Raw genomic sequence first — 21,784 nt, forward strand, 5'->3', positions numbered from 1 at the left:
GGCTAAAAACAGCCACCGGCGCCTGGGAGCCGGAGCCCAAGGAACGCCGGCCCAGGGCCAGCCCTGGGGTGCAGCGAGGGATGCATGGCCCCAGTCAGGGCACGGCATGGCCCCGCTCCCCATCCGTGGGGATGCTGTGGGACAGGCCCAGCACTGGCCCTGCCGCGGAAGGAGCTGCCCTATCGGCACCGCCTGCTTCCCTCCCGCAGCCAGCCTTCAGCCTTTGCACAATTAAACAGCACTTTGCATCTAAAAATACCCATGAACGTGATGGGGGCATAGCTGGTTCAGCCGGGGAGCGATGTTTCGTAACCCACTGTGACACCCTGGATGGGTTGCTCTGTCCCCTTCCATTCAGCGTTCACTAAGTCAGTTTAAACCCCAGCAGCATCACCCTTATTGCCGCTCAGCTGCTGAGCAGCACTGCTGGAAGGGTGATCCCCTGCGAGCACCAATTATCCCTGCCTCCACGTATTACTTGTGCTTGCCAGAGCTGAATTGCATCCTGTATTTTCAGGCTGTTTCTCACATTTGTCCAGATTAGTTTGAACAATTGCTCTGTGCTGCAAGAAGCGTGGGTTTGCAGAGCTCTCCTGCAGCCTCAGCTCCTCTGCAGAGCCCAAAGCAGAGCCCCAGCTCCACCAGCAGCAGGATATCTGTGCCTGCCCTGATGCAAAACGCCATTGAGGAAAGAAAGCTGCTACCTACGGGACCCATATGCAAACACACGCATACAGAGCTGTTGCGTTTGAGGCTTGGGTTAAGCGTATGTCACTTTTAAAAGCAGAAGAGCTTTGAAAGGGGGAAGCTCTGTGTGAGCTGACGTGGGGACTGCCACCGGAGATCCTCGTTATTGCTGTGGAGACATAACCAATGATGCAACATCTGATCCCCAGCAGATGCTGGAGGATGCAGCAGACCACAGCCATTACAAATCGCACAGGCAACAAGCACTCGCAATAATGCCTTATTATCGGGAGAGATAATGAGAACAGGAACCGGTTCCTTCCTGCTCGCCGGCAGGGCGGCCTGGGCCGGCCCCCAGAGCACAGGCTGCAGGAAAGCTGCCATGCAGTGCTCTGCTGGGGGGAAGCACAGAAACGCGGAGCACCGCGAGCGCTCAGTGACTGCCCCACAGTGACTCGTTGGTGAGCGGAGCGTACAGCAGCCTGCCGTAAGGCAGCCTTCATTCACTCAGAGCCCACAGCCAATGGAAAGGCAGCGAGAACAGACCTTCGAGTGAACAGAATGAGCCACCACAATACGCAGCTCACACGCGCCAAGGACCCACACCACCATCTGCCCCGAGCCCCACCTCAGCACTGCGCTACAGGCAGCCTCTTGACCCCACCCCTAAGCTACGCTCCTATCATGGCCCAGTCCGCCGCGGAGTGGCAGCTCTACAACCCAATCAGAGGCCGTGGTAGGCGGGACCCTAATGTGGTGGGCGCAGTTACAGCTTGCCCAATCCTTGCCCGGCTCTGCCGTGCACTTCTCTGACTGACACCTGCGCCTCCAATCATCGCCCGCTCCCAGCCCCGGGTAGCACTCCGCCAATGGCCGCCGCATGACGCGCTCTTCTCTCTCTCCGGCCCGCCCCCTCACACCTCCGCCCTCCTCGGGCAGGGGCGCAGCGGAGTGGGCGAGGCTTCCTTGGGGGGATCCGAACCAATGGGAGCGCGGCGCGGGAGGAGCGTGGGCAGGCATTGGTGGGTTGGGCCGCGGTGGGCGGGGCGTAGCTGCGGCGGCGGCAGCGGGGGGGCGGCGGCGGTGGCGGGGCTCGAGCGGAGCGGAGGGGAGCGGCGCGGAGCCGCGCGGGAGGTGGCGGCGCCGCCCGGGCCCATGGAGCTGGAGAACATCGTCGCCAACACCGTGCTGCTCAAGGCCCGAGAAGGTGAGCGATTCCTGAGCAGTGGGAGGCGGCCGAGGTGGGGTGGCAGGCCCGGGGCCGGGAGGGCCGCGCTCCGTCCCGGGCCGTGGGGTCGAGGCCTGCCGCCGCGCCGGGACGGCCCAGAGCCGCGGTGGGACGGCCGCACTGCGCCTCTGAGAGAAGCTGCCCTGCAGCCGCGGCTGCTGCCCGTCTCCTGCCCGTATCCCTCCTCCCGGGGGGCAAAGAGGTAAAAAAGTTCACTTCGGGCCGGCACGTCGCGCTGCGACCGCTTGTACCCGCGCAGGGCTGAGCCGCGTGCCCGCGGCCCTCCGTCAGTGCAGCGCGTGGAGCGGGGCGAAGCGCGGCTGGTGCTGGAGGGACGTGGAGCTGAGCCGATCCGGGACACCTCGAGTAGCTGAGAGAGAACCGGGAGCTCCGTCCACGGCTGCCTGGGTCTGGCTCCGCGGGGAGGTTCATTAGATTGCATGGGGTGGTGGGGAAGCACGGCCCCTCTGCGGCTGTGGAAGGGCCGCGCTGTGCGACTGGCCGGGCCGAGTAGTTTCTGAGCCCGAGGGGCTCGCTGAAATCCAGTTAGAGGGCTTTGGAGATTAGATTTGTGGGAGCAAAGAGCATTGAAATTAAATTTCCCTGGGCAGAGACAGTTCTGAACTGCTTGGAAATCAGACTTCGTTCAGATACTTCAGGCATGGAGGCTGTCGAGCAGCGAGTGGGAAATCCAACCGTTGCCATTGTGGTTTAGCTGAAGTCAAACCCAGACAAAACCAAAGAGCAGCACTTGCAACTTCAGGACGTGAAACTCCTCTTGACAGGGAGCAGCCGGGAGCACAGCCTCTGCAGTGCTGTGGCTGAAGTGGAGTGTGGGGCTGTGTGAGAGGTGTGGCACAGCTGCTGCCCTGCTTTGAGGTGCTCCTCTCTGCTTTGATGGAGAGCACTCGGTGCAATAAGGCCCATTGCACACGCCTGTGCTCAGTGTGTGCCATCAGGGTGTGGACAGCAGTGGGCACAACAGGATGGTGATTTCTCTTGGAAGGATCTTTCCCCTCTTGTTCCCTTTGTCTGCTGGCTTGTGGCAGATGGGATGTGACCAGCCTCAGAAATGTGACAAGCTCTGGGTCAGGCCTGCCTCCCTCTTGCCCTGTCCTCTAAATGAAGGTTGCTGTGTGCAACAGAGCTGCATGGGGGTGCAGGTCCCCACTGAGCTGTTTGCTGCGTTACCTGCAGGGGAGCACAAGCTGCATCTTCAGTGTGTCATGGGACATAACTCTGCCCTCTCCTACATGCTTGTGAGAGTGCCTACACTCCTGTGCTCTCACCTACCGATTGTCCCTGTCCTTGTTTGTGACTGGGAGTTGTGGCTGACAAGGTGTCGGCGCTGCTGGTTTCTTCCACCCCTGCTTACCCTTGAGTCACTTCCTTCCTGAGTTTGTACAGTCGTGCGGCCCAGCTGCCACGGGGGGCAGATGCAGCACAGCCACCCAGCGGTGCCAGGGCTCACGGCTGCAGCCATCCTGTCGCATCCCATCCCACCCCACTTACATGCCTGTAGTGTAGGTGCTGGAAACCCGGAGCGTGGGTACAGGGAACATCCGAGGACCGAATCACATCTGCGGTGGAGGAAAGCATTATGAAACTGCTTCTCAAGAGCTGAAAAATGGTGTTCTTCACGGATTTCAGAGAGCTGTGCCTTTGGCCCGACTCAGCAGTGAGGTTTAACGCATTTCCAGAGTCAGGGGGGAGTTTTTGTGTTTGTTGGCACTGAGCAGGAGGAGCACAATCCCTAGAGGTTGGCTGATCTGAGCAATCAGGCATGCAAGTATTCCAGTACTTAGTGTTTGCTATGATGTAAATTTTTTGGTCTATCTGGAGTTTTCCCACCCTTTTCTACAGCACTGGGCATTTACTCCAACACCTGAAGATGGAATAATATCTAATTGTTGGATCTTGCTTTTCTGAGGCTGGCTTATCTCTGCAGAACAGTGGGAGTGTCCCCACTTCACAGGTGGGAAACTGAAGTGATGAGCCTGGGGCGATGCAGTGAGTTCTCTGTGGAGCTGGGATTAGAGCAGGAATTCCTGTCTCCCAGCTTCGTGTCCTTTCTCTGAGAGCCCCTCCCTGCAGTAAGCAATCAGTCTGGAATGAGTAGGTGGCATGAATCTTAACTACAGCAAGAAACCAGCAGCAAAGAGCTTCACACCAAGCACAGTTTGGCCTCAAAAGGGCCTGGGAGCCAAGGCACAGAGCAACCTGTGGCTATAGGCACTCCTCCCTCTGCCGTGATTTTCCCATCTTAAATATGAATGAAATGTCCAGAGGAAAGACCTTACTGTCATTGCTTTGTTCTGCCTTTTGAGCAGCCGGAGCAGTCGGCCCTTCCATTTCCTCTGGCAGTCAGCTGAGGCTCCAGCGTTCCTATCCTTCTGGCTGGGAGGCAGCGATACCTCATGGTGCTGCCCGGGCTCCCGGTGCAACAAGATTCATCTGCAGTCGGACGTCCCTCACTCGTAACTCATCCTGCCGAATCTGTGTGCCCTGCAGGTGGTGGCGGAAACCGGAAAGGCAAGAGTAAGAAATGGCGCCAGATGCTGCAGTTCCCACACATCAGCCTCTGCGAGGACCTTCGGCAAGCCCTTGGTGAGCAGCAGGGCTCTGGCGTTGGGCTGTGGGGCAGCTGTGTGGCTGCGACCTGTCAGATCACAGGAGATCTGAATGCAGGTGAGCCGTGGGAGGGCCAGAGACGGGTGATAGGGCACAAATCCTGGCCACGGATTTGGCCAACGCAATTTAGAGTGCGGGGAAGGAACAGTGGGCAGGTAAGTCACAGCTGTGTGGCACTTGCTGTTGATGTACCCCCAAGCCTTCTAGATGGTGAGAAGATTCAGTAGAGATATGTGTCCTCCTCTGCACAAACAAACCTGCCCGTTGCTGTGAGCATTGCTCAGGAGTGCTTTTGCATAAATTACGAAGGTCCTGCTAACATCTTCCTGTTTTCTTGGCTGATGTTCGGCCTTACGCTGCAGATCTCAGCTTCTAAAATTAAAGCAGCGACTTTACTTGAGCAGAATTGGGTTCTTGCTGTGCAGTATGGATGAGAGTTGTACAGCTGAGTAGGGCTAGGTCTGTGATTTTAATTCTGCACTTTGTACTCTTCATGATTTTAATGTTTGTGCAGCAGGTTTGGTCCTGACATTGTATAAGATTGTTTGAGGAGTTGACTTGGAAGGTGGGAGTGATCTGCTTTCTGGGAGGGGGAGAGCTTGTTTAAGTTGTTGCTCCATATTCATCTGCCAGCTGGAGAGTGGCAGTGTTGACTTTGTTTCAGAGCGGGTGTCGCCAGGCTGACTGGGTTTGGGATGTGTCTGCAGCTCCAGTCCCCAGTTCTGCACTGCGCAGGTGTTCCAGGTCCTGGTACAAGGTCCTAGAAGTCACTCAAAGTGGTTCCATTTGAAGGTACACAGGACCATGGCACTTGAAATAACAACCTCCATCATCCAGATTATAGCTTCCAAGCCCACAACACCCAGTTCAGCTGCTTCATGTTGGGCACCACCTTCGTGGCTCTTTCCACAAGTCACTGCAGTCAGCTGGAAACTGCAGCCTTGATACTGGACATGCTGCCTCACTGTAGCGGGTCCTGAGCACTGAGGTGCTTCTGACATGGGCTGTCTTCTGCACAGCCACCCTTCTGTAGGTGTCATGATCTGTTTTCTAGCATTGACGTTCATTTTTGTTGTGCTGCCCATTTGCTGGTGATGAATGCTGGCAGTTTGTCCATCTCCATTGTCCCGCTGTCCCGTGATGCTGTGGAGGCGCCTCCCAGCCTGTGCTCTCACCAGTGATGCCCAGTTCCCCTTGCAGAGCCATGAGGGCAGCGCTCTCGCAGGTGGTGGCTGCCTTGTTTGGTTTCCCTCCGGGAGAGACATCTCCAGTCCCTGTGCTCTGGTGGCTTTGTTGTCCCCTGGCAGCCAGATAGAGGTGTGTCCACTTCCTGTTGCAGAGGCTGGGCTGGATCACCAGTGCGGCGGTGCTGCTGCAGAATTGGGATTGTGTGCCGTGACTACAGAGAGCAACCTAATGTGTGCCTAGGCAGCAGCAAGGTGACCAAAAGCCCCCAGTCTCGCTGGCAGCAAGCTCCCATCCTCTACAGCAGTGGGGAATTCCTTCCCCTGCAAATGAGTAAACCAGCTGGGGCAGCCAGGATGGTGAAGCAGCCCCCACAGCAGCGGAGGAGGGAGGGGGAGGAACACAAGCAGGATCGTAGCCCCTCCATGCTTGTGCACCACCAGGAAGCCATAGCTTCCTCAGGAGAAGCTGCCGCATGGTGGGGGGAAGCCATCAGCACCGAGGAGCACCAAGAGCCCAGGGCAGGGTGAAGCATAGAACTGGGAGTGCTTTGGATAGTCAGAGGTGTGTGTGCCTGGTTCAGAAGACTGTGGGGAGATGGGTAGGAGGAATCATTGGGGGAAACCAAGTTCCATGGGGGCAGTGGGACTCGACTGCAAAGAGGTGGCTGTTCCATGGAGCAGGGATGTGTGATGGTGATGTGCAGCATTAACGGGACATGGCTGGAAATGGTTCCCCCCACATTGGCGCCGCTGCTTTCAGCAGGCTTTGTGGAGCAGAGTGATTTGTGAGAGTCATCAGAGCAGCCCTCAGCCTGGGAGTTCTGCCTCCAAACAAGCTCAGTGCGTTCCACAGTGCCCAGGGAAAGTTATGTATCTGATCACCATGGAGAGAGGATCAAGAAGAGAGCCTCTAGCCAAGCAGGAGATATTGAGATCCCTTGCTTAAAACAAGATGGGGTACTGTACGGAAGAGCAGTTCAAACATCTGTTAGGGAAAACCTTCCATAGAGGGTCATAAAAGCTCAGCCTGTGGCTTCTTGTCCCAGCTGGGTGCATTTCTGTCTCCTGGGAGCCGTGGAGCCCCTGAGCAGCCAGAAGCCTCATCACTGCTGCTTGGGGCCGGGAGGAAGGCTGACAGTGTGTGATCTCCTCCCCATTTGCAGAGCGGGACTACCACAGCCTGTGTGAGAAGCAGCCCATCGGGCGCATGCTGTTTCGGCAGTTCTGTGAGACACGGCCTGAGCTGTCACGCTGCGTCAAGTTCCTGGATGCTGTGGTAAGAGCAAAGCCTGTCAGGCTTCCTTGAGAAGGCAGGGGTGTTCTTGGCATCCTGGGCACGGTTCAGTTGGCTCTGGGTGTTCAAGCTATTGCCAGCTACTTCTGGGCAAGGAAGTTTTCCTGTGAGTTGCATTTTCTCTGAGATAGGGCTGGGCCTTTGCTTAGGGAGGTGTTTGCCAGAGATCTGGTTCTCCAGGAAGGCGCAGTGTTGTGGTACCTGGGCAGGGTGTTGCTGCTGTGCAGCTGTTGCCTGGTAGCCCGGCCTGGTTCCCAGCTGGGCCTGTCCCTGACCATGTTTGCTTTTTGCAGGCTGGGTACGAAGTAGCTCCAGATGAGAAGCGGAAGGAATGCGGGCAGCACCTGATTGAAAAGTACTTGAAGCCAAAGGTGAGCGAGAGGGCTGTGTGTGCTGCCTGCAGTAGTAGAACAGCTGACAGTTGTCATTACCCCTGTCCTGCTGCAGTGCTGGACAGGATCGTGAGGGTAAAGTCCACCTCGCAAGTGCCCGTGCTGCTTTTTCCACTTGTTCTGAAGCAGATGAGCACCTGTGTGCTGTTCCTGTGGCTTCTCCTTCCTGACAGGACCCTTGGGCTCTGCTGCCCACTGACTCAGTCCCTTTGTCCCCAGAGTGAGGACCATGTGCCTGAAGTCCCCTCCCAGCTGGTGGATGCCTGCTGTGAGAGGCTGGAGCAGGAACCTTCCAAGGAGCTCTTCAAAGAATCCACTAAGTGAGTTGGAGGGCTGGGCCAATCCTGCAGCTGTGTCACAGCACAGTGCTGGGTGCAGCAGCCAGCTCACCTCGTCCACTCCGTTCCTCCAGGACGTCAGAGATTGATGCCAGGGCTGGGACTGTGTGGGATGGGGCCAGGGTACTTCAGGGCTTGCAGCGTGCAACTCAGCTCCAGGAATCCAAGCTGCAGCGGAAACTTTTGTCACTCTTCTCAGTTTGTCATGGCTCTGAGCTGCCACTTGGGAAGATACCATACCAAGGAAGCCTCAGAGGCTGGCCACGCTGTTTCTAGTTTTGTGCCTGGATCTGGTGGGCACCCATCGTGCAGAGCTGACTGCAGCAGTTTCAGTGCCAGCTGTCCTCTCCCGCTGACCACAGATGTGGCTGTTGTGGCTAGATCATGGTAGCTGTTGCTACAGCAATCTAAGGTCACTTCTGCTCCCTGAGCTCATCACAGAAACAGTGTCCGAGGTCATGGCTCTGGGTGAGAAGAGGAAGCTGTTAGATAAACTGGGCTTACAGCCCCCACCCCTCTGTGAACAGTAGCAGCAGCACGTTGCCTAATCAAGTGCAGGGCTGTGGCAATGGGTTTGCTGCAGTCTTCTGGGGAACGTTAACTCTGTGTGTGGTAACTGGTGTCCTTGTCTGAATGCAGAGCCTCCGGGCTGGGCCCTGCCTTCCCTTGGCAGGCTCTGAAAGGGAAAGAGCCCATCCGCTTTGCCTTGATGCATGTCTCCAGTCTAGACACTAAGTCTAAGGCTTTCTATTCCGCTGGGCAGCCTTGGCACCAGTCTCTGAGGCAGTTAGCTCTCAAGCAGGATCCCCTGTGGCCTTTTGTGCTGGATATTCATCTGAAACTGAACAACTCAGTGCCTGGTACTGAATGTTGCTAGTAGCTTTCAGCAACTGATTATAGCCTTGTGCATGCATTTGCCCAGTGAGGGGCAATTGCAAAGAGTCCTATCGCCCCCCTTTGTCCCACAGCCACGGCTGCTGCTGAGAGGCCACAATGATCAGTGCCAGTCCTGCAGAAGGCAGTCCCAGGGTGCTGCCTTCGTCGCAGTTGTGCCTCCAACGCACCTTCCTTTTGGATCAAGACTTAGCACAGAGGGTGGGCTTTAGGGTCAGGGCCGTGCAGGGTGCGTGGGTGGTTCAGTGCAGTGCGGTGCTGGGTGAGGGGATGGCAAAGACACGGGGCTCCTGGGGCTCCTCACCTCCTGCTGTGTGGCTGTGAGCAGCTCTCAGCTGCCTTGCTGGCTCTGCTCTCTCCTAGGCTTATCCACGACTACCTGAGTGTGGCTCCCTTTGCTGACTACCTCGACAGCTTGTACTTCAACCGCTTCCTGCAGTGGAAATGGCTGGAACGGTAACATCCTCTGGCATCGCTGGGAGACCTGCACCCTGCAGCACTTGGGCTGCCTGAGGGGTCCCTAGGGCTCCTTTGCTGCTGGGCCAAGGACCTGGCCTTTGCAATTCCTTTCCTTCAGGGCCCCCTGTTGGCACAAGGAGCCTCTATCAGCTGCCCTAGCCTTGCTTGCTTGCAGGGAAGCAGGTTCTTCTTAAGCAGGGGTTTCACAGTGACTCACAGGCTCTCAGGCCAGGGTGTGGGGGTGGTTTGAGTTTCAGCCCCTGTTGTTTTCCGGTTTCCATCTCACAGCAGTTTCCTTTGCTCCACAGGCAGCCGGTGACCAAAAACACTTTCCGCCAATACCGCGTGCTAGGCAAGGGTGGTTTTGGAGAGGTGAGTGGCCAGCATTTCCTCTGTATTTGGGGTGGGCAGGTGGGGTGCTGTAAGCTGCTCCAGCACTGGGAGGCAGGTGCTAACGGCTGTGGGATTTTTCTGAGATGTTCATCTATGTTCTGTGCCGGACACTGCTGTTCTTTGGGCATTGCATTATCTCAGCTCCCTTATGATAGACAAGAGCTCCCATCTTGCAGACATGGGAGATGCAGAAGGTGGTTGCACAAAGTAGGCAGCATGTACTTTTGGTGCCTGGGATGAGAATAATTTTCTCCCCAGTCTCTTGACAGGGGAAACTGCAGTCCCGAAAACTGCTGCTCTTTCAGGCTTCTTTTTGTTTCTAGTGTGGCCTTCTGTTTTTGCAGGCACCAGCCTGCTCCTGTGGCACCTAGAGATGTTGCTGTTCCCTGTGTCTTTGTGCTCCTTGCTCACTTCAGGATGGGGCTGGAACCAGGACAATCTTCACCTTTCTGTGCCTCACTTCAAGAGCAGAACCTAGACCCCCACTGGAAACAGCAGTGGGAAGGTGCTGAGCCTTGTCTCCCACTCCAGGTTTGTGCCTGCCAAGTGCGTGCCACAGGGAAGATGTATGCCTGCAAGAAACTGGAGAAGAAACGGATCAAAAAGCGGAAGGGAGAAGCCATGGCCCTGAATGAGAAACAGATCCTGGAAAAAGTGAACAGTAGGTTTGTAGTAAGTACATAGGAATTGCTCTCACTTTGCTGCAGTGGTTGATTCTTCCCACAGTCAGCTGGCCTGGCTCTTCTGTGCTCCTCACACTGTGTGGAAAGGCAGGAGCAGGCCCTGCCTATGGAGCAGGGTCCCTGTCACAAGGCTGGGATCTGGCAGGACCTTCCGCTGCCTCCACAAAATGACCTGAATGCCTCCAGACTGCCAAATGGGCAGAAGCCTAGCCCTATGCTGTGTGGTGGATAGCTCTCTCCCTGGCTGTGCAGAGGTGTGGACTGTCTGAAACTTCCCACTATGAAGGATTCATCAGATGGTGCCCCAGGGTTGCTGCTGGGTGCTGCTTGCCCCTTAGAGGGGAGTGGTTCTGGCTCAGAGAGATGAGCATCCTTCCTCTCTGAGGAAAGCTGGGGGTGTACAGGGGCTACTGGGCACTTCCAGATCCTCCCTGGGTTTGAAAATCCACTGTCTGCTCTACAGTAGCCCATCCTATTGCTGTCCATATGCTGGCTTTTTGGGTGACAGTACCCATCAGAGTGTGGGTGTCTCCCTCTTCCAGCTGTGTCTTCTAACAGCCTTTCTGCCCTGAATTGCAGGTGAGCTTAGCCTATGCATATGAAACTAAAGATGCTCTCTGCCTAGTGCTGACCCTCATGAATGGAGGGGACCTCAAGTTCCATATCTACCACATGGGAGAGGCTGGCTTCGAGGAGCCCCGGGCAGCTTTCTATGCTGCTGAGATCTGCTGTGGCCTTGAGGACTTGCACCAGGAGAGGATCGTGTACAGGTGCGTGCTGCCTGGCTCCAGCAGGGGCACTGGCTGCAGGAGCAAGAATGTTCCTGCTGCCCTTACTGTCACAGCTGGGACTGTCTGCTCAAGAAAATAAGCTTGCTCTTGAAAGCAGCACAGAGCTGGGTGAGAGGAGATCAGGAACGGAAAGCTGATCTTGCAGGAGATGCAGAAAGGCATAGCCTGGCTGCCTTGTGCTGGTGAAAGATCACCAATAGGATGAGAGTGCTTGTGATTGCCTCTGAGAATGCACTTGGGTGCTCATCTTCACAACCAGTATTGACACTCTGCTCCTCTCTTGCATGGCCTACCTTATCTGGAGTTGTGCACCTGAAGAGAAGGAAGTAGATGTAGGCTCAGTGCCTCCTGGTGGAGGGCTGAAGGGGGATCTTTCAGGGCTAATTCCAGGGTGAGGGCTACCTACAGCAGGGCTGTGCATCCCTCTGCTGTTTACCTGTGACTTCTTGAGATGTCACTGATCCCCGTGTCCTTTGCTTTCATAATGGCTCCTTCTTGATCAAGCTTCTTCCTTCCTAGGGATCTGAAGCCTGAGAACATATTACTGGATGACCATGGTGAGTGCAGAGCCCAGGTCCTTTTCCCTTCCTATGCTTGAATCAGAGTTGCTCCAAGTTCTCGGCAGCTTAAAATATTATCTCACGACTTGGATTTGCTAACTTGTGCCCTTCTCTGCACAGGTCACATTCGTATCTCGGATCTGGGGCTGGCTGTGCACGTGCCTGAGGGCCAAACAATCAAGGGGCGTGTGGGAACAGTTGGCTACATGGGTAAGAAGCGATCCTGGTTTAATTAAAAAGTAGCTTCTGACTGCACTGTGCTGCACTGCGCTGTGCTCTCCCTGACCTCACATTTTCCTGCTTCTGCATAGCTCCAGAGGTGGTGAAGAATGAGCGCTACACGTTCAGCCCAGACTGGTGGGCACTGGGCTGCCTGGTGTATGAGATGATTGAGGGGCAGTCCCCCTTCCAGCAGCGCAAGAAGAAGATCAAGCGGGAGGAGGTGGAGCGGTTGGTGAAGGATGTGCAGGAGGAGTACTCAGAGAAGTTCTCGCCCTGTGCCCGCTCCCTCTGCACCATGGTACGACTGCAACCCTGTCCCCTACCACCCCTTTGCACACAGCAGCCGAACGTCAGGACCGCTCCCTGTAGAGGCATGGGTGGGAATGAGGCTCCCTTGCTCTGACGGTGGTAACAGGAGGGTCCAGAGTGCCTAAATTCCTCACTCACAGATGCCTTGTGAGCACGTGCCGTTCCTGGAGACGTACTGCAGGAGTCCACCGACCTCAGGGCTGCTCCTGCCTGAACTGCTCTGCCTGGAACACTGATTTCCTTATGTTACAGCTCCTGTGCAAAGACCCTCTGGAGCGCCTGGGCTGCCGAGGAGCTGGGGCTAGGGAGGTGAAGGAGCACCCTCTCTTCAAACACCTCAACTTCCGGAGGCTGGAAGCAGGCATGCTGGATCCACCCTTCAAGCCAGATGTAAGTGCCTGTCCACCTCCTGACCTCTTCAGTCACTGATGCTCTCAAGGGAAGAAGGAGCCCTGCACTGGCTCACCTGAGGAGATGGGGTCCATCGCTCTTATTTCTGGGGCTGCTGCTCTGGCCGTTCACCTGAGGGTGGGCTGCTGGTCACAAGTGGGTCTGACCAGTGCTCCCTGTGTGGCAGAACACAGCTCAGGCAGGCAGGTAGAAGGGGCTCATGCTTGGCCAGTGTCCATGTGGTTTCAGTGGGTGTTATCATTGTGCAGCCTGGCATTAGAGCAATGTTTGTGCTGTTTAGCCCCAGGCCATCTACTGCAAGGATGTTCTGGACATCGAGCAGTTCTCCACGGTGAAAGGAGTGGAGCTGGAGCCCACGGACAATGACTTCTACCAGAAGTTTGCTACTGGAAGTGTGCCCATTCCTTGGCAGAATGAGGTGGGTGGGAACTAGCACGTACACCAATCCTTTTTTACAGGACAGGTCTTTGCCCCTGCTTGTGTCACTGTGGCTGGGTGCAGCATCCTGCAGGGGAAGCAGCAGGAACTCTGCTGTCGCTGCTGCCCTTGCGCTCTGCTGGGCCGTCGATGACAGGCTTTGCATTGCAGTTGCTGCAGCCATGTTTTGCCCTCTTTCAGATGATAGAGACAGACTGCTTCAAGGAGCTGAATGTGTTTAGCACAGATGGCACGGTGCCCCCAGACCTGGACTGGAAAGGGCAGCCTTCACCACAGCCCAAGAAAGGGTTACTCCAACGCTTCTTCAGCAGACAGGTATGAGTGCTTGCCCAGTATTTCTTGCACAGCCCTGAGCCCTTTCTCACTGATGCAGAACTGTCAGGAAGGTGGGCACGTATGGGCAGCAGATATGAGCCCCCATGCTGGGTTGAATCCCAGGGCTCTCAGGAAGTCCCATGCAGGGCTGCAAGGAGCCTACCCTTGCCTGGCTGATTCACACTGCTGCATGTTGAGGGGGCTGGTATGGAGTGTCCTGGCTAAACACGCTGCAGTTGCACGGAGAGTGAAGGTGCTGATGGTACTAAAATAGCAAGTCTTCTCCCTTCCTACATGAATAATACCATCCCTGAAGAAGACCTTCATCTTGCTGTGGTCTGTGTGTGCTCCTGGAGTCTCTGGGACATTTCTCCTAGGCCTTGAGCAGACAGAGAGAGCAATGCTTTCTAGGGATGAGGAGAGCAGAAACATGCATCTGCTGTGGGCTTGCCTGCCTGTATGTCTCCACTGAGCCAAACAGTATTTGCCTTCTTTCCAGGACTGGCAAATTCTGGGCTGCTGCCTCAACAGCTGCTAGCAGCTGTGGCACTCGAGCATGGTTGGCTCCAGCCTGCTCTGGACCCACTCCCAGTCATCCGGTGCTGACTCTGACTTCCCCGTTGAGTTCCCATTTGTGCTTAACTGTTGTGCTTGCTGGGAGACACAGCTCTTCCGTGGGCAGGCAAGACCTGCCCAAAGATGGGCTGCCTCATGCAGGGGTTGAGCTGTGATTTGCCACGTTTTCTCTTTCCAGAGGTGAGCAGTCTCTCCTGGCTGCTCTGCTCAGGGAAATACCTGGTGGCCCACGGACATGGCAAGATCTGGGAAAGAGGAGTGTTGTCCTTCGGTGCCTAACCCTTTCCCCCAGCAGAGCATAAGCTGTTTGTTGTTCTAACTGCCCCCTGAGCCGCTAATCCTGCTCCCTGCTCTTGCTGCCTTCCCCACTGTGGAGGAAGCTTTACCCTCAGCTTGAGCCAAAGCTGCCCCCTGTACTGCTGCAGCTGGGAGCTCTGCTCCCAGGGGGCTGTGAGGAGGCCAGGGTTCCCCTCTCTCTTCTCTTTGGATGTCCTGGATACACAGAAGAGTTGAGATACTGTGAAGAGTTTGGCATTGTCCCATGCTCAGGCTCCCTCCCCAGGGCTTCAGCTGCTTTCTGTGACCTGATGAGTCCTGAGTGAGGCAGACTGTATGCGCTGGCGCTGAGCTGTCTCCCTGGGTGGCTGTAGTTTATGGAGCCCATCTTCCTCCCAGCTTCTGAGCCAGTCAGCTATGCACTCACAAATATGTCTGCTAGGAGCTGAGCCCCAAAGTGCAGCTTTGTTTCTCTGCCAGAGGGCAGCTGTAGACCAGGTTGTGTGACTGTGCTTACCCTCTGCTTGCTGTGCTCCTCTCTCCCTCCTCGTTGCCTCTCTGACTTCAGGACTGTTGTGGGAACTGCAGTGACAGTGAGGAAGAGCCCACCCGGCTGTAGAGCACAGTCTGTTCTCCGACTCCTGGGACCCTCTTGCCTCTCCGGGTGCCCAGAAGAACAACAGCCCAGCCTGAAGGACAAGGTAGCAGTGGCCCCACGAGGTGGATTTGTTTACAACTTTACATGTCTTTTTCTGAAGACTGTGAGGATGGCTCCAGCGCTGGCAGCAGCACATGGCACTCTGGCTGTGCGTGAGCCATCGTGCCCAGGACAGAACTGGACGCCTCTGAGTGCTGCTGGGGATGGTGCTGCTGCTGCCCACCCACTGCCGCCCCCCTCTGGGGCCAAGGGCAGGAGGGAGGGATTGTGCTGGTGTGGGCCAAGGCCGGGCTGGAGCAGCTCTGTTGACACATTCCATGGTGTCGAAGTGGCACTGCAGGTTTGGTGTATATTTATATATGTCGGTCTGTACATATCACATGTCAATTTTTAATCTATAGGTGGGGGCCTGCACTGCCCCCACTCTGTCACAGGCACAAATGTCCTCCTATGGGGGGAGTGACAGTCCCAGCTATGTACCAGGGAGTCCTGGGCAGAGGCCTTCTGTGCCTTGAGATGCCTAAAGCATCTTTCCTGGACTTTTCTGGCCCTGCTGAGGCGTCCCTGGCTCCAGAGGAGTCCATTGCTCAGCCCTGAGGCACAGGAGAATGCTATGCCAAAGCATCTCCCTTTGCATCCTGGCAGCAGAGCATCACTGCCTCATCCCTGCTTCCCTGCCTGCCGGAGCCTGCTTTCTCCTGCCTTGTCTCACACGTGCTGCCAGCTCCTGGGCACTGATCCTGGCCTCTTCAGCCTGCTGGCAGCCTGCCTGCAGCACAGCAGGACACGGCCACTTCCCCAGCACCTGGCCGGAAGCTGGACCCAAGGGATAGCCCTGTCCCTGAGTGCTGCAGGGTTGGCCCAGCACAGCCCCACCAGCTCGGCTGGCTTGCTGGGGACACAAGCAGGCCCCAGTCCTGGCTCGGTTTTGATGGCTGTGCTCTTGAGTGTAAAGTTGTGACAGAGAGACTTCCTTGCCCAGGGCCGTGACCCTGTGGGAGTCATAGTGGGAGCAGGGCCAGCCCGCAGGAGCCAGCAGAGCTGTGCCTGAGGGCAGGGCATTGCTACAGGGGCCTGAGCCTCCAAGGAGGTCCTGTGTGGACCCAGGGAGCTCAGCCTGGCTCTCCTGCCTCTGTCCTCCATGTCACGTCCTGTCCTGTGTATATGTGTCCCAGCTGTGTTCCTAGCAATAATTGGTCTTGTGTGTGTATGTGTGTGTACGTGTGTGTGCTGCTGCCCTGTGCTCGTTCTGAGCCAGGCCCCACGGCAGGGCTGAGCACCAACTTGGACCTGTGGTATCATTTGCTTGCCTTGCACTAAAGTTTGAAAGTATTTACATTTTTAACCTTTTGTTAAGTGTAAGATTTGCTGTGCCTTGTGCTGCTGCTGGGTCAAGGTGGACTGAGCCAGAAGTGCAAGCACTGGGCTTGTTGCATTTCGGGTAGAGCTTCGCTTATGGTGGAGACTGCAGATGGTCCTCTGGCTTCTGCAGGGTAGTTCAGGTCACCACAAGGCACACAGTGGGCACAAAGCCTCACACCGCTGGCTGTCCAGGTGTGTGTGCTGCCATCCCCTTTGGAACACGTCCCCAGGGCAGCCCTAGAGCTGACCCCACCATGCCTGAAGCAAGGTGCTGCTTGCTGTCCCCCTTATGCAGGGGGGACAGCATCTCCAAGGTCCCCACACCCTGCAGAGGTACGCCCAGGGCTTGGGGCCAGCAGGGCTGCCAGGAGGGGATGCGGGGGGGCGTCCTGGCTGGAGCCATGTGGGGTAAGGCAGGCGGTGGGCTGGGAGCCCAGTGCCGGTAGCGGGGCTGGTGGTGGCCTCGTGCGCAGCGCGGGGTGGCCGCTCACAGCTGTGCAGGGATGAGAATAGCAAGTAGGGATCGGTAGCTAGGGAACAGTTGCCATGGGAGCGGGCCGAGGAGGAGTTCTCACACTCGGAGGGGGCATCTTGGGGTAAAATCCAGGAAATTTCTGCAGCTCTGGAAAAAAGGAAGGCAGGGCGAGAGGTGGGGGGAGCTGCACCCATGGGAAAGGCTGGTGCTGCTGGCAGTGGGTACCGTCTGGCCTGCAGCACCCAGGCACAAAGTCCTGGGGTCACAGTTTGTTGGTGACAGTTGAGCACTGTGGCTCTGGGGCAGGGCTGGAGCAGTGAGCATTACTGAACATCCCACAGAGCCACAAACATCACACAAAAAGTGCTCGGCCTTGACCAGCAGCACCTCAGCCCAGTGCCTGGGGGTCCCTTGCCCCCATCTACCCATCGTGCAATGCCCTTGCTGCTGCACAGCCCCTGGAAAAGGCCCGGCTCAGCGAGCCAGAGCCAAGGAACAGAACCCCGTGCGAACCGGGGGCCGGCAAGGGGCTGTGGGGTGCCCAGTGCCCTGCCCTGAGCCGTGGGGTGGTGGAGGCAGCGCCGAGCACGATTTTCAGGGGTGAAGGATGCTCTCAGCTGTTGCCTGGGCAACGGCTCCTCCTCCAGCCCACCATGTGGCTCAGGGAGCGCTCCCCCGCCTGCCTTCCCCCCCCCCCCCCCCCCCCCCACCCTCCCGCCGCCGTGGGGAAGGCAGCTCCCGGCCCCGGGGCTGGCGGGGCCGCGGGCCCGGCTCCCAACGCAAAACCGGCGCCCGATCCCCACCACCCATCCTCATCCTCGTCTGACGATGCCCGCCGCGCCCCTCGCCTTGTTCGTGCCCGTGGGGAGCCTCCCAGCCCCACCGCCCACCCCCAGCGCTGCCCTGCATCCACCGAGCCGTGCCGCGCTGTGAGAGCCGCCGCCGGAGCCGGGTTCCAGCGAGGTGAGTGATGGCCGCAGCGATGGGGACCGCGGGGACGACGCCAGAACGGCCTCCCTCCTGGCACGGCGGCTGTGCCCGTCGTTCCCAGCTCGGCCCTCGGCCAGCACGGAGGAGGATGTCCTTCCGGCCGGGCCGTGCACGACAGCGCGCTCAGTGCGCGGCGCCCACGGGGAGGAAGCGGCGGCGGTGTCACGGCCCGTGCGGGCACCCCCGCGTTGTGTCACCGCCTCGTGCTCGGATCCGGGCAGCCGGAGGGCGCGTGGCTTCGTGCCGGCGCTGCCGCTGCCCTGTGCCCACGCTGCCGAGCTCCCAGCAGAGCCACGCGGCACCGGGCAGTGCCCGGGCACGGTGATAGCAGAGCTCTCGTTCCTTGGGGTGGCTGTGACAACGGCTTGGCCGTGCCTTGGAACAGCTGGTGACAGCCCTCCGGGGGCAAAGGGCCACAGCAGGGGGACGGCGCTCGGGTGCAGTGAGGGGAAAGGGGGCACAGAGCCCTCAGCGCCCAGTGCCACTTCTGACCCCGGAGCCACGCCGGCACCTTCCGCCCGGCACAGAGGCCGCCATCGGCCACCGTGGGTCACGCAGCGGCGGGGGGACGGCCGGGGTGGCTGCCCCTGTGCTGCCACTGTCCCTGCGTGGCTGTCACCGTGGATGTGAGGGCTTGGTTGGGTGTCACCCCTCGGCACCCCACGGCCCCCCCACGGCCACCACCCCAGGACGATGGCATTGCCACGGTACGGGGCTGCCACAACCCGCGTCGAGCGGCTCAGCCGGGGCTCCCGGCACCCATGGCAGGATCCCCTCCGGGCGCCAGTTCACCCTCCCCTTCCCCCTGCCCCCGTCTGGTCCCAATCACTCCCCGCCGATGGCCGCGGGTCCCGGGGCGGAGGCGCGGGGGGCTCCGCCGGCTGCCGGGTCCCTCCCCGAGCCGAGGGCGGGGCGGAGCGGCGGGGCGGGAGCCCGGGCGGGGCGGCGCGCGGCGGCGGCGGCGGCGCGGGAGCGCTCACCGGAGACAAAGGCTGCGCCGGGAGGCGGCGGCGGCGCCGCGCACCGGGCGCGCACCAGGACCCCCCGCTCCCCCGCCGCCCTATGGAGCCGTCGTCGCCCGCAGCTTGAGCCACGTGCGCCGCCGCCGGTAACGGGAGCCGCGGAGGGAGCGGGCGCGGCGCCCCCGCCTGTTGCGCGGCGGGGAGGGGAGCGGGGCCGGGGCGGGCGCGCGCGGGGCCGTCGGCATCGGGAAGCGGAGGAGGAGGGAAGCGCCCCCGCCCCGGCGGAAACGCGCGCACCCGGTGGGGGGAGGAGGAGGAGGAGGAGGAGGAGGACGGAGGGGGCCGCCGCGCCCGGCACCGGCAGCGGGGAGGTCCCCGCCGGGTGTCCCCATCCCGCCCCCCGCAGGCACCGCGCGGGGATGCAGCCGGGCACCGGGGCTCAGGCCGGGGTCAGAGGGGGACGAGGTGGGCCCGGCCGAGGTCAGAAGGGGACGGGGCAGGTCTGGCCCGGTTCGCGCTGCCGCCGCCCGGCGCTCCCGCTCCGCGCCGAGGGAGCCGCGTGGGTGTCCCCGGCACCCCCAGACCACACGGCACCGCCGCTCCCCGAACACCCCCGGCCCCGACATTCCCTTCCCACCGCTTTCCCCGCTGCATCCGCCCCCAGTCCCTAGCAGCTGCCATCTCTCGCCGTCCCTGGCCCTGCCACCGCCGCCGTTCCCTGCTCTGTTGCAGCCGGGTCTAGCGAGCTGCGCCCGCACCGTGCTGCCCTTAGCCAGCAACGCCAGCTCGCGTTTGCCTAGGAAGGGGACTCCGCTCTCCCAAAACGCTGCCTCTGCCCCCGCGGCAGAGCAATGGAGGAGCCCCCACCACCCGGAACAGGGATGGAGTGTGTTTCCCCAGCCCCTCCATTCCCCTTCCCTCCTTCCTTCCGGCATGGCTCGGCCCTCTGGCCCAGCTGCTCTGCCCGCTTCCCCTCGGCTCCCCAGCACGCAGTGTCCCCGCCGTGGTCCCTTCACTGGGTACATTGGCGGTGCTCTGTGCTGCCTGAGGAACCTTTGCTAAGCAGAGGCACGTGGCATCGCCGTACTCTCCCTGTCCTCGGCTGCTGCTCCAGCACTCGTGCATCTCTCTGCTCCCCTGTTGTGTTTTCTCCCACACCGCAATAATAATAATCCTGACGGGTGCTTACGTGCCAGTCTGCCAGCACCCATGGGTGCTGCTGGCTGCTGTGTGCAGCCCCCCTGGGCACAGCACTCAGCTGAAGGTGACCGAGCTGTCAGCCTACCTAGAGCCAAGTGCTGCGCTGAGGCAACAGTCCCAGTGCCACCTCTACCCAGATGTCCCCAACACTGTCATGTGCCCCCTGCAGCCACAAGGCCACCAATGGCTGTGGTGCGTGAGCTTCCATGTGCCATGTGATGCAGCTGCTCACTCCTCCCTGGGGCTCCCCATGGCACCCTATGGGCACCGTAAGCACTGTGACACTGCAGGGCAGTCAGCACTGGGTAGCCATGTATTTGGGGCACAGCGCACATGAGGATGCCATGTGGCTTCGAGGGCATCGAGGGCATCTGACTCCTGCTCCAGGTGCCCAGCCATGGCAGAGCGTATGCTGGGGAGATGTGAGGGGGGTGTGTGGGGCCAGGCACAGCTGCACTCGTGGAGTGAGTCACCGTGGGAATGCTCACATTAGTGTCTGTCTCATTGCAGGGTTTCCCCCCCACCCCGTCCCCGCATTGACCCCTCCCAGCAATGGGCAGTGGCTGGGCCGGGCACCGCGCCATCCCCGTGCCCCCACACCTGACCCAGCCCCGCGGCCCCATGGCGAGGACGGAGCCCTGACGGCGGGTGCCCACAGGCCAGGAGGAGACGGCAGTGGGCACGGCATGGGGAGGCCATCAGCCGCCTTGAGCGCATCGTCCCTACCACCACCCTGAGCACCCCGACCCCAACCCCGAGGGCAGGGAGAGGCGGGGGCCTCCCGCACGGGCCGGCGGCAAAGATGGTGATGTCCCAGGGCACCTACACCTTCCTCACCTGCTTCGCCGGCTTCTGGCTCATCTGGGGGCTCATCGTGCTGCTGTGCTGCTTCTGCAGCTACCTGCGGCGGCGCGTCAAGCGGCAGCAGGAGGAGCGGCTGCGGGAGCAGAGCCTGCGTGCGCTGGAGCTGGAGCCGCTGCACTACGAGGGCTATGGGGGCAGCCCCCCCGGCATGGCCGTCCCCCACCGCCTGCGCCTGGAGCCCCACCACCACCACCACCACCACCACCACCCCCACATCCCACCCCCCCGGCCCTGGAGCTGCCGGCACGGTAAGGAGCGGCCGCGGAGCGCGCGTCCCCCCCAGTGGGGAGCACGGCGGTACGGGGGCCACGCTGACGCCGAGGGGGGGCTTTGCCCGGCAGAGTCGGACCTGTCGAAGCCGCCGTGCTACGAAGAGGCGCTGCTGATGGCCGAGCCCCCCCCACCCTACAGCGAGGTGCTGATGGACACGCGTGGGCTCTATCGCAAGATCAATGCGCCCTTCCTGAGCCACGAGCGGCTGGAAAAGCAGGAGCAGCCCCCCAGCTATAAACCCCTCTTCCTGGACACCGGCTACGGCTCTGCGCTGCACCTGCCCCGCTCAGCCAGCCCCGGGCCGGCCTGCCCGGACCTCTACCTGCAGGCAGAGTGCTCCCCACGCATGTTCCCCAGCTGGACGGACTCGGAGCTCAGCAGCAGGGACACCTTCGAGCCGGGGCCGTGGCACCTCCCGGTCTCCATGCCCCTGTTCGGCAGGACTACGGCTGTCTAAGGGAGGGGCCGCAGCTACCCAAGGGTCCCCCTCTGGTATGGGGGCACTCAGCTGCCCTCCATGGGTACCCCATCCCCGGCGCGGGCCATCGCCGCCAGCGCGGAAGGGGCTGGTTCCCCCTCTCGCCCCCACCTGTCATCCCCTGCTGGCACCCCCGTGGCCGGGGGGGCTTGGAGCCGGGCTCGGACTCTGCTCTGTTTCTTATTTTGTTTGTTACAGTTTGAGAATAAAAGTTTGTGGATCCGGCTCGCCTCGGATCCATCGCCGCATAGGGCAGAAGGGACCTCCCCCCACATCCCTGCTCCAGCCCCCTCCCCCTGGCAGGCAGCAGCCCCTATGGGAGTCGCTTTATTTATTAACATACATCAGCACGCCGCCGTTACAGAACTTGTGCTTTCCAAAAAACAGTTATACTGTATGGGGGGGAGGGGGGGGCCAAGCGAGGGGCAAAGCGGGGAG

The 21,784-nt window shown here is 59.7% G+C and overlaps 2 protein-coding genes across 2 annotated transcripts; both read left to right on the forward strand.

Annotated features, from left to right (window-relative positions):
* Positions 1 to 1,842: 1,842 nt before the first annotated feature.
* On the forward strand, positions 1,843 to 20,468 carry GRK6 (G protein-coupled receptor kinase 6; the record flags this gene model as incomplete). Its single annotated transcript, XM_079542509.1, is given in 17 exon segments — positions 1,843 to 1,894; positions 4,427 to 4,522; positions 6,897 to 7,009; positions 7,321 to 7,398; positions 7,639 to 7,739; positions 9,015 to 9,107; positions 9,419 to 9,482; positions 10,035 to 10,175; positions 10,766 to 10,956; positions 11,497 to 11,534; positions 11,658 to 11,747; positions 11,849 to 12,057; positions 12,321 to 12,458; positions 12,760 to 12,897; positions 13,098 to 13,232; positions 20,242 to 20,262; positions 20,265 to 20,468. Coding segments are annotated over 17 exon segments (1,902 nt in total).
* Positions 20,469 to 20,533: 65 nt separating this feature from the next.
* Positions 20,534 to 21,325, forward strand: PRR7 (proline rich 7, synaptic; the record flags this gene model as incomplete). The annotated part of the gene is made up of 2 exons (XM_079542373.1): positions 20,534 to 20,843; positions 20,937 to 21,325. 2 exons carry the CDS (start codon positions 20,534 to 20,536, stop codon positions 21,323 to 21,325), a joined length of 699 nt encoding a protein of 232 aa, XP_079398499.1.
* Between the last annotated feature and the right edge of the window lie 459 nt (positions 21,326 to 21,784).

This window comes from Tetrao urogallus, assembly GCF_951394365.1.
Source record: "Tetrao urogallus genome assembly, chromosome: 14".
Taxonomy (NCBI): Eukaryota; Metazoa; Chordata; class Aves; order Galliformes; family Phasianidae; genus Tetrao; species Tetrao urogallus.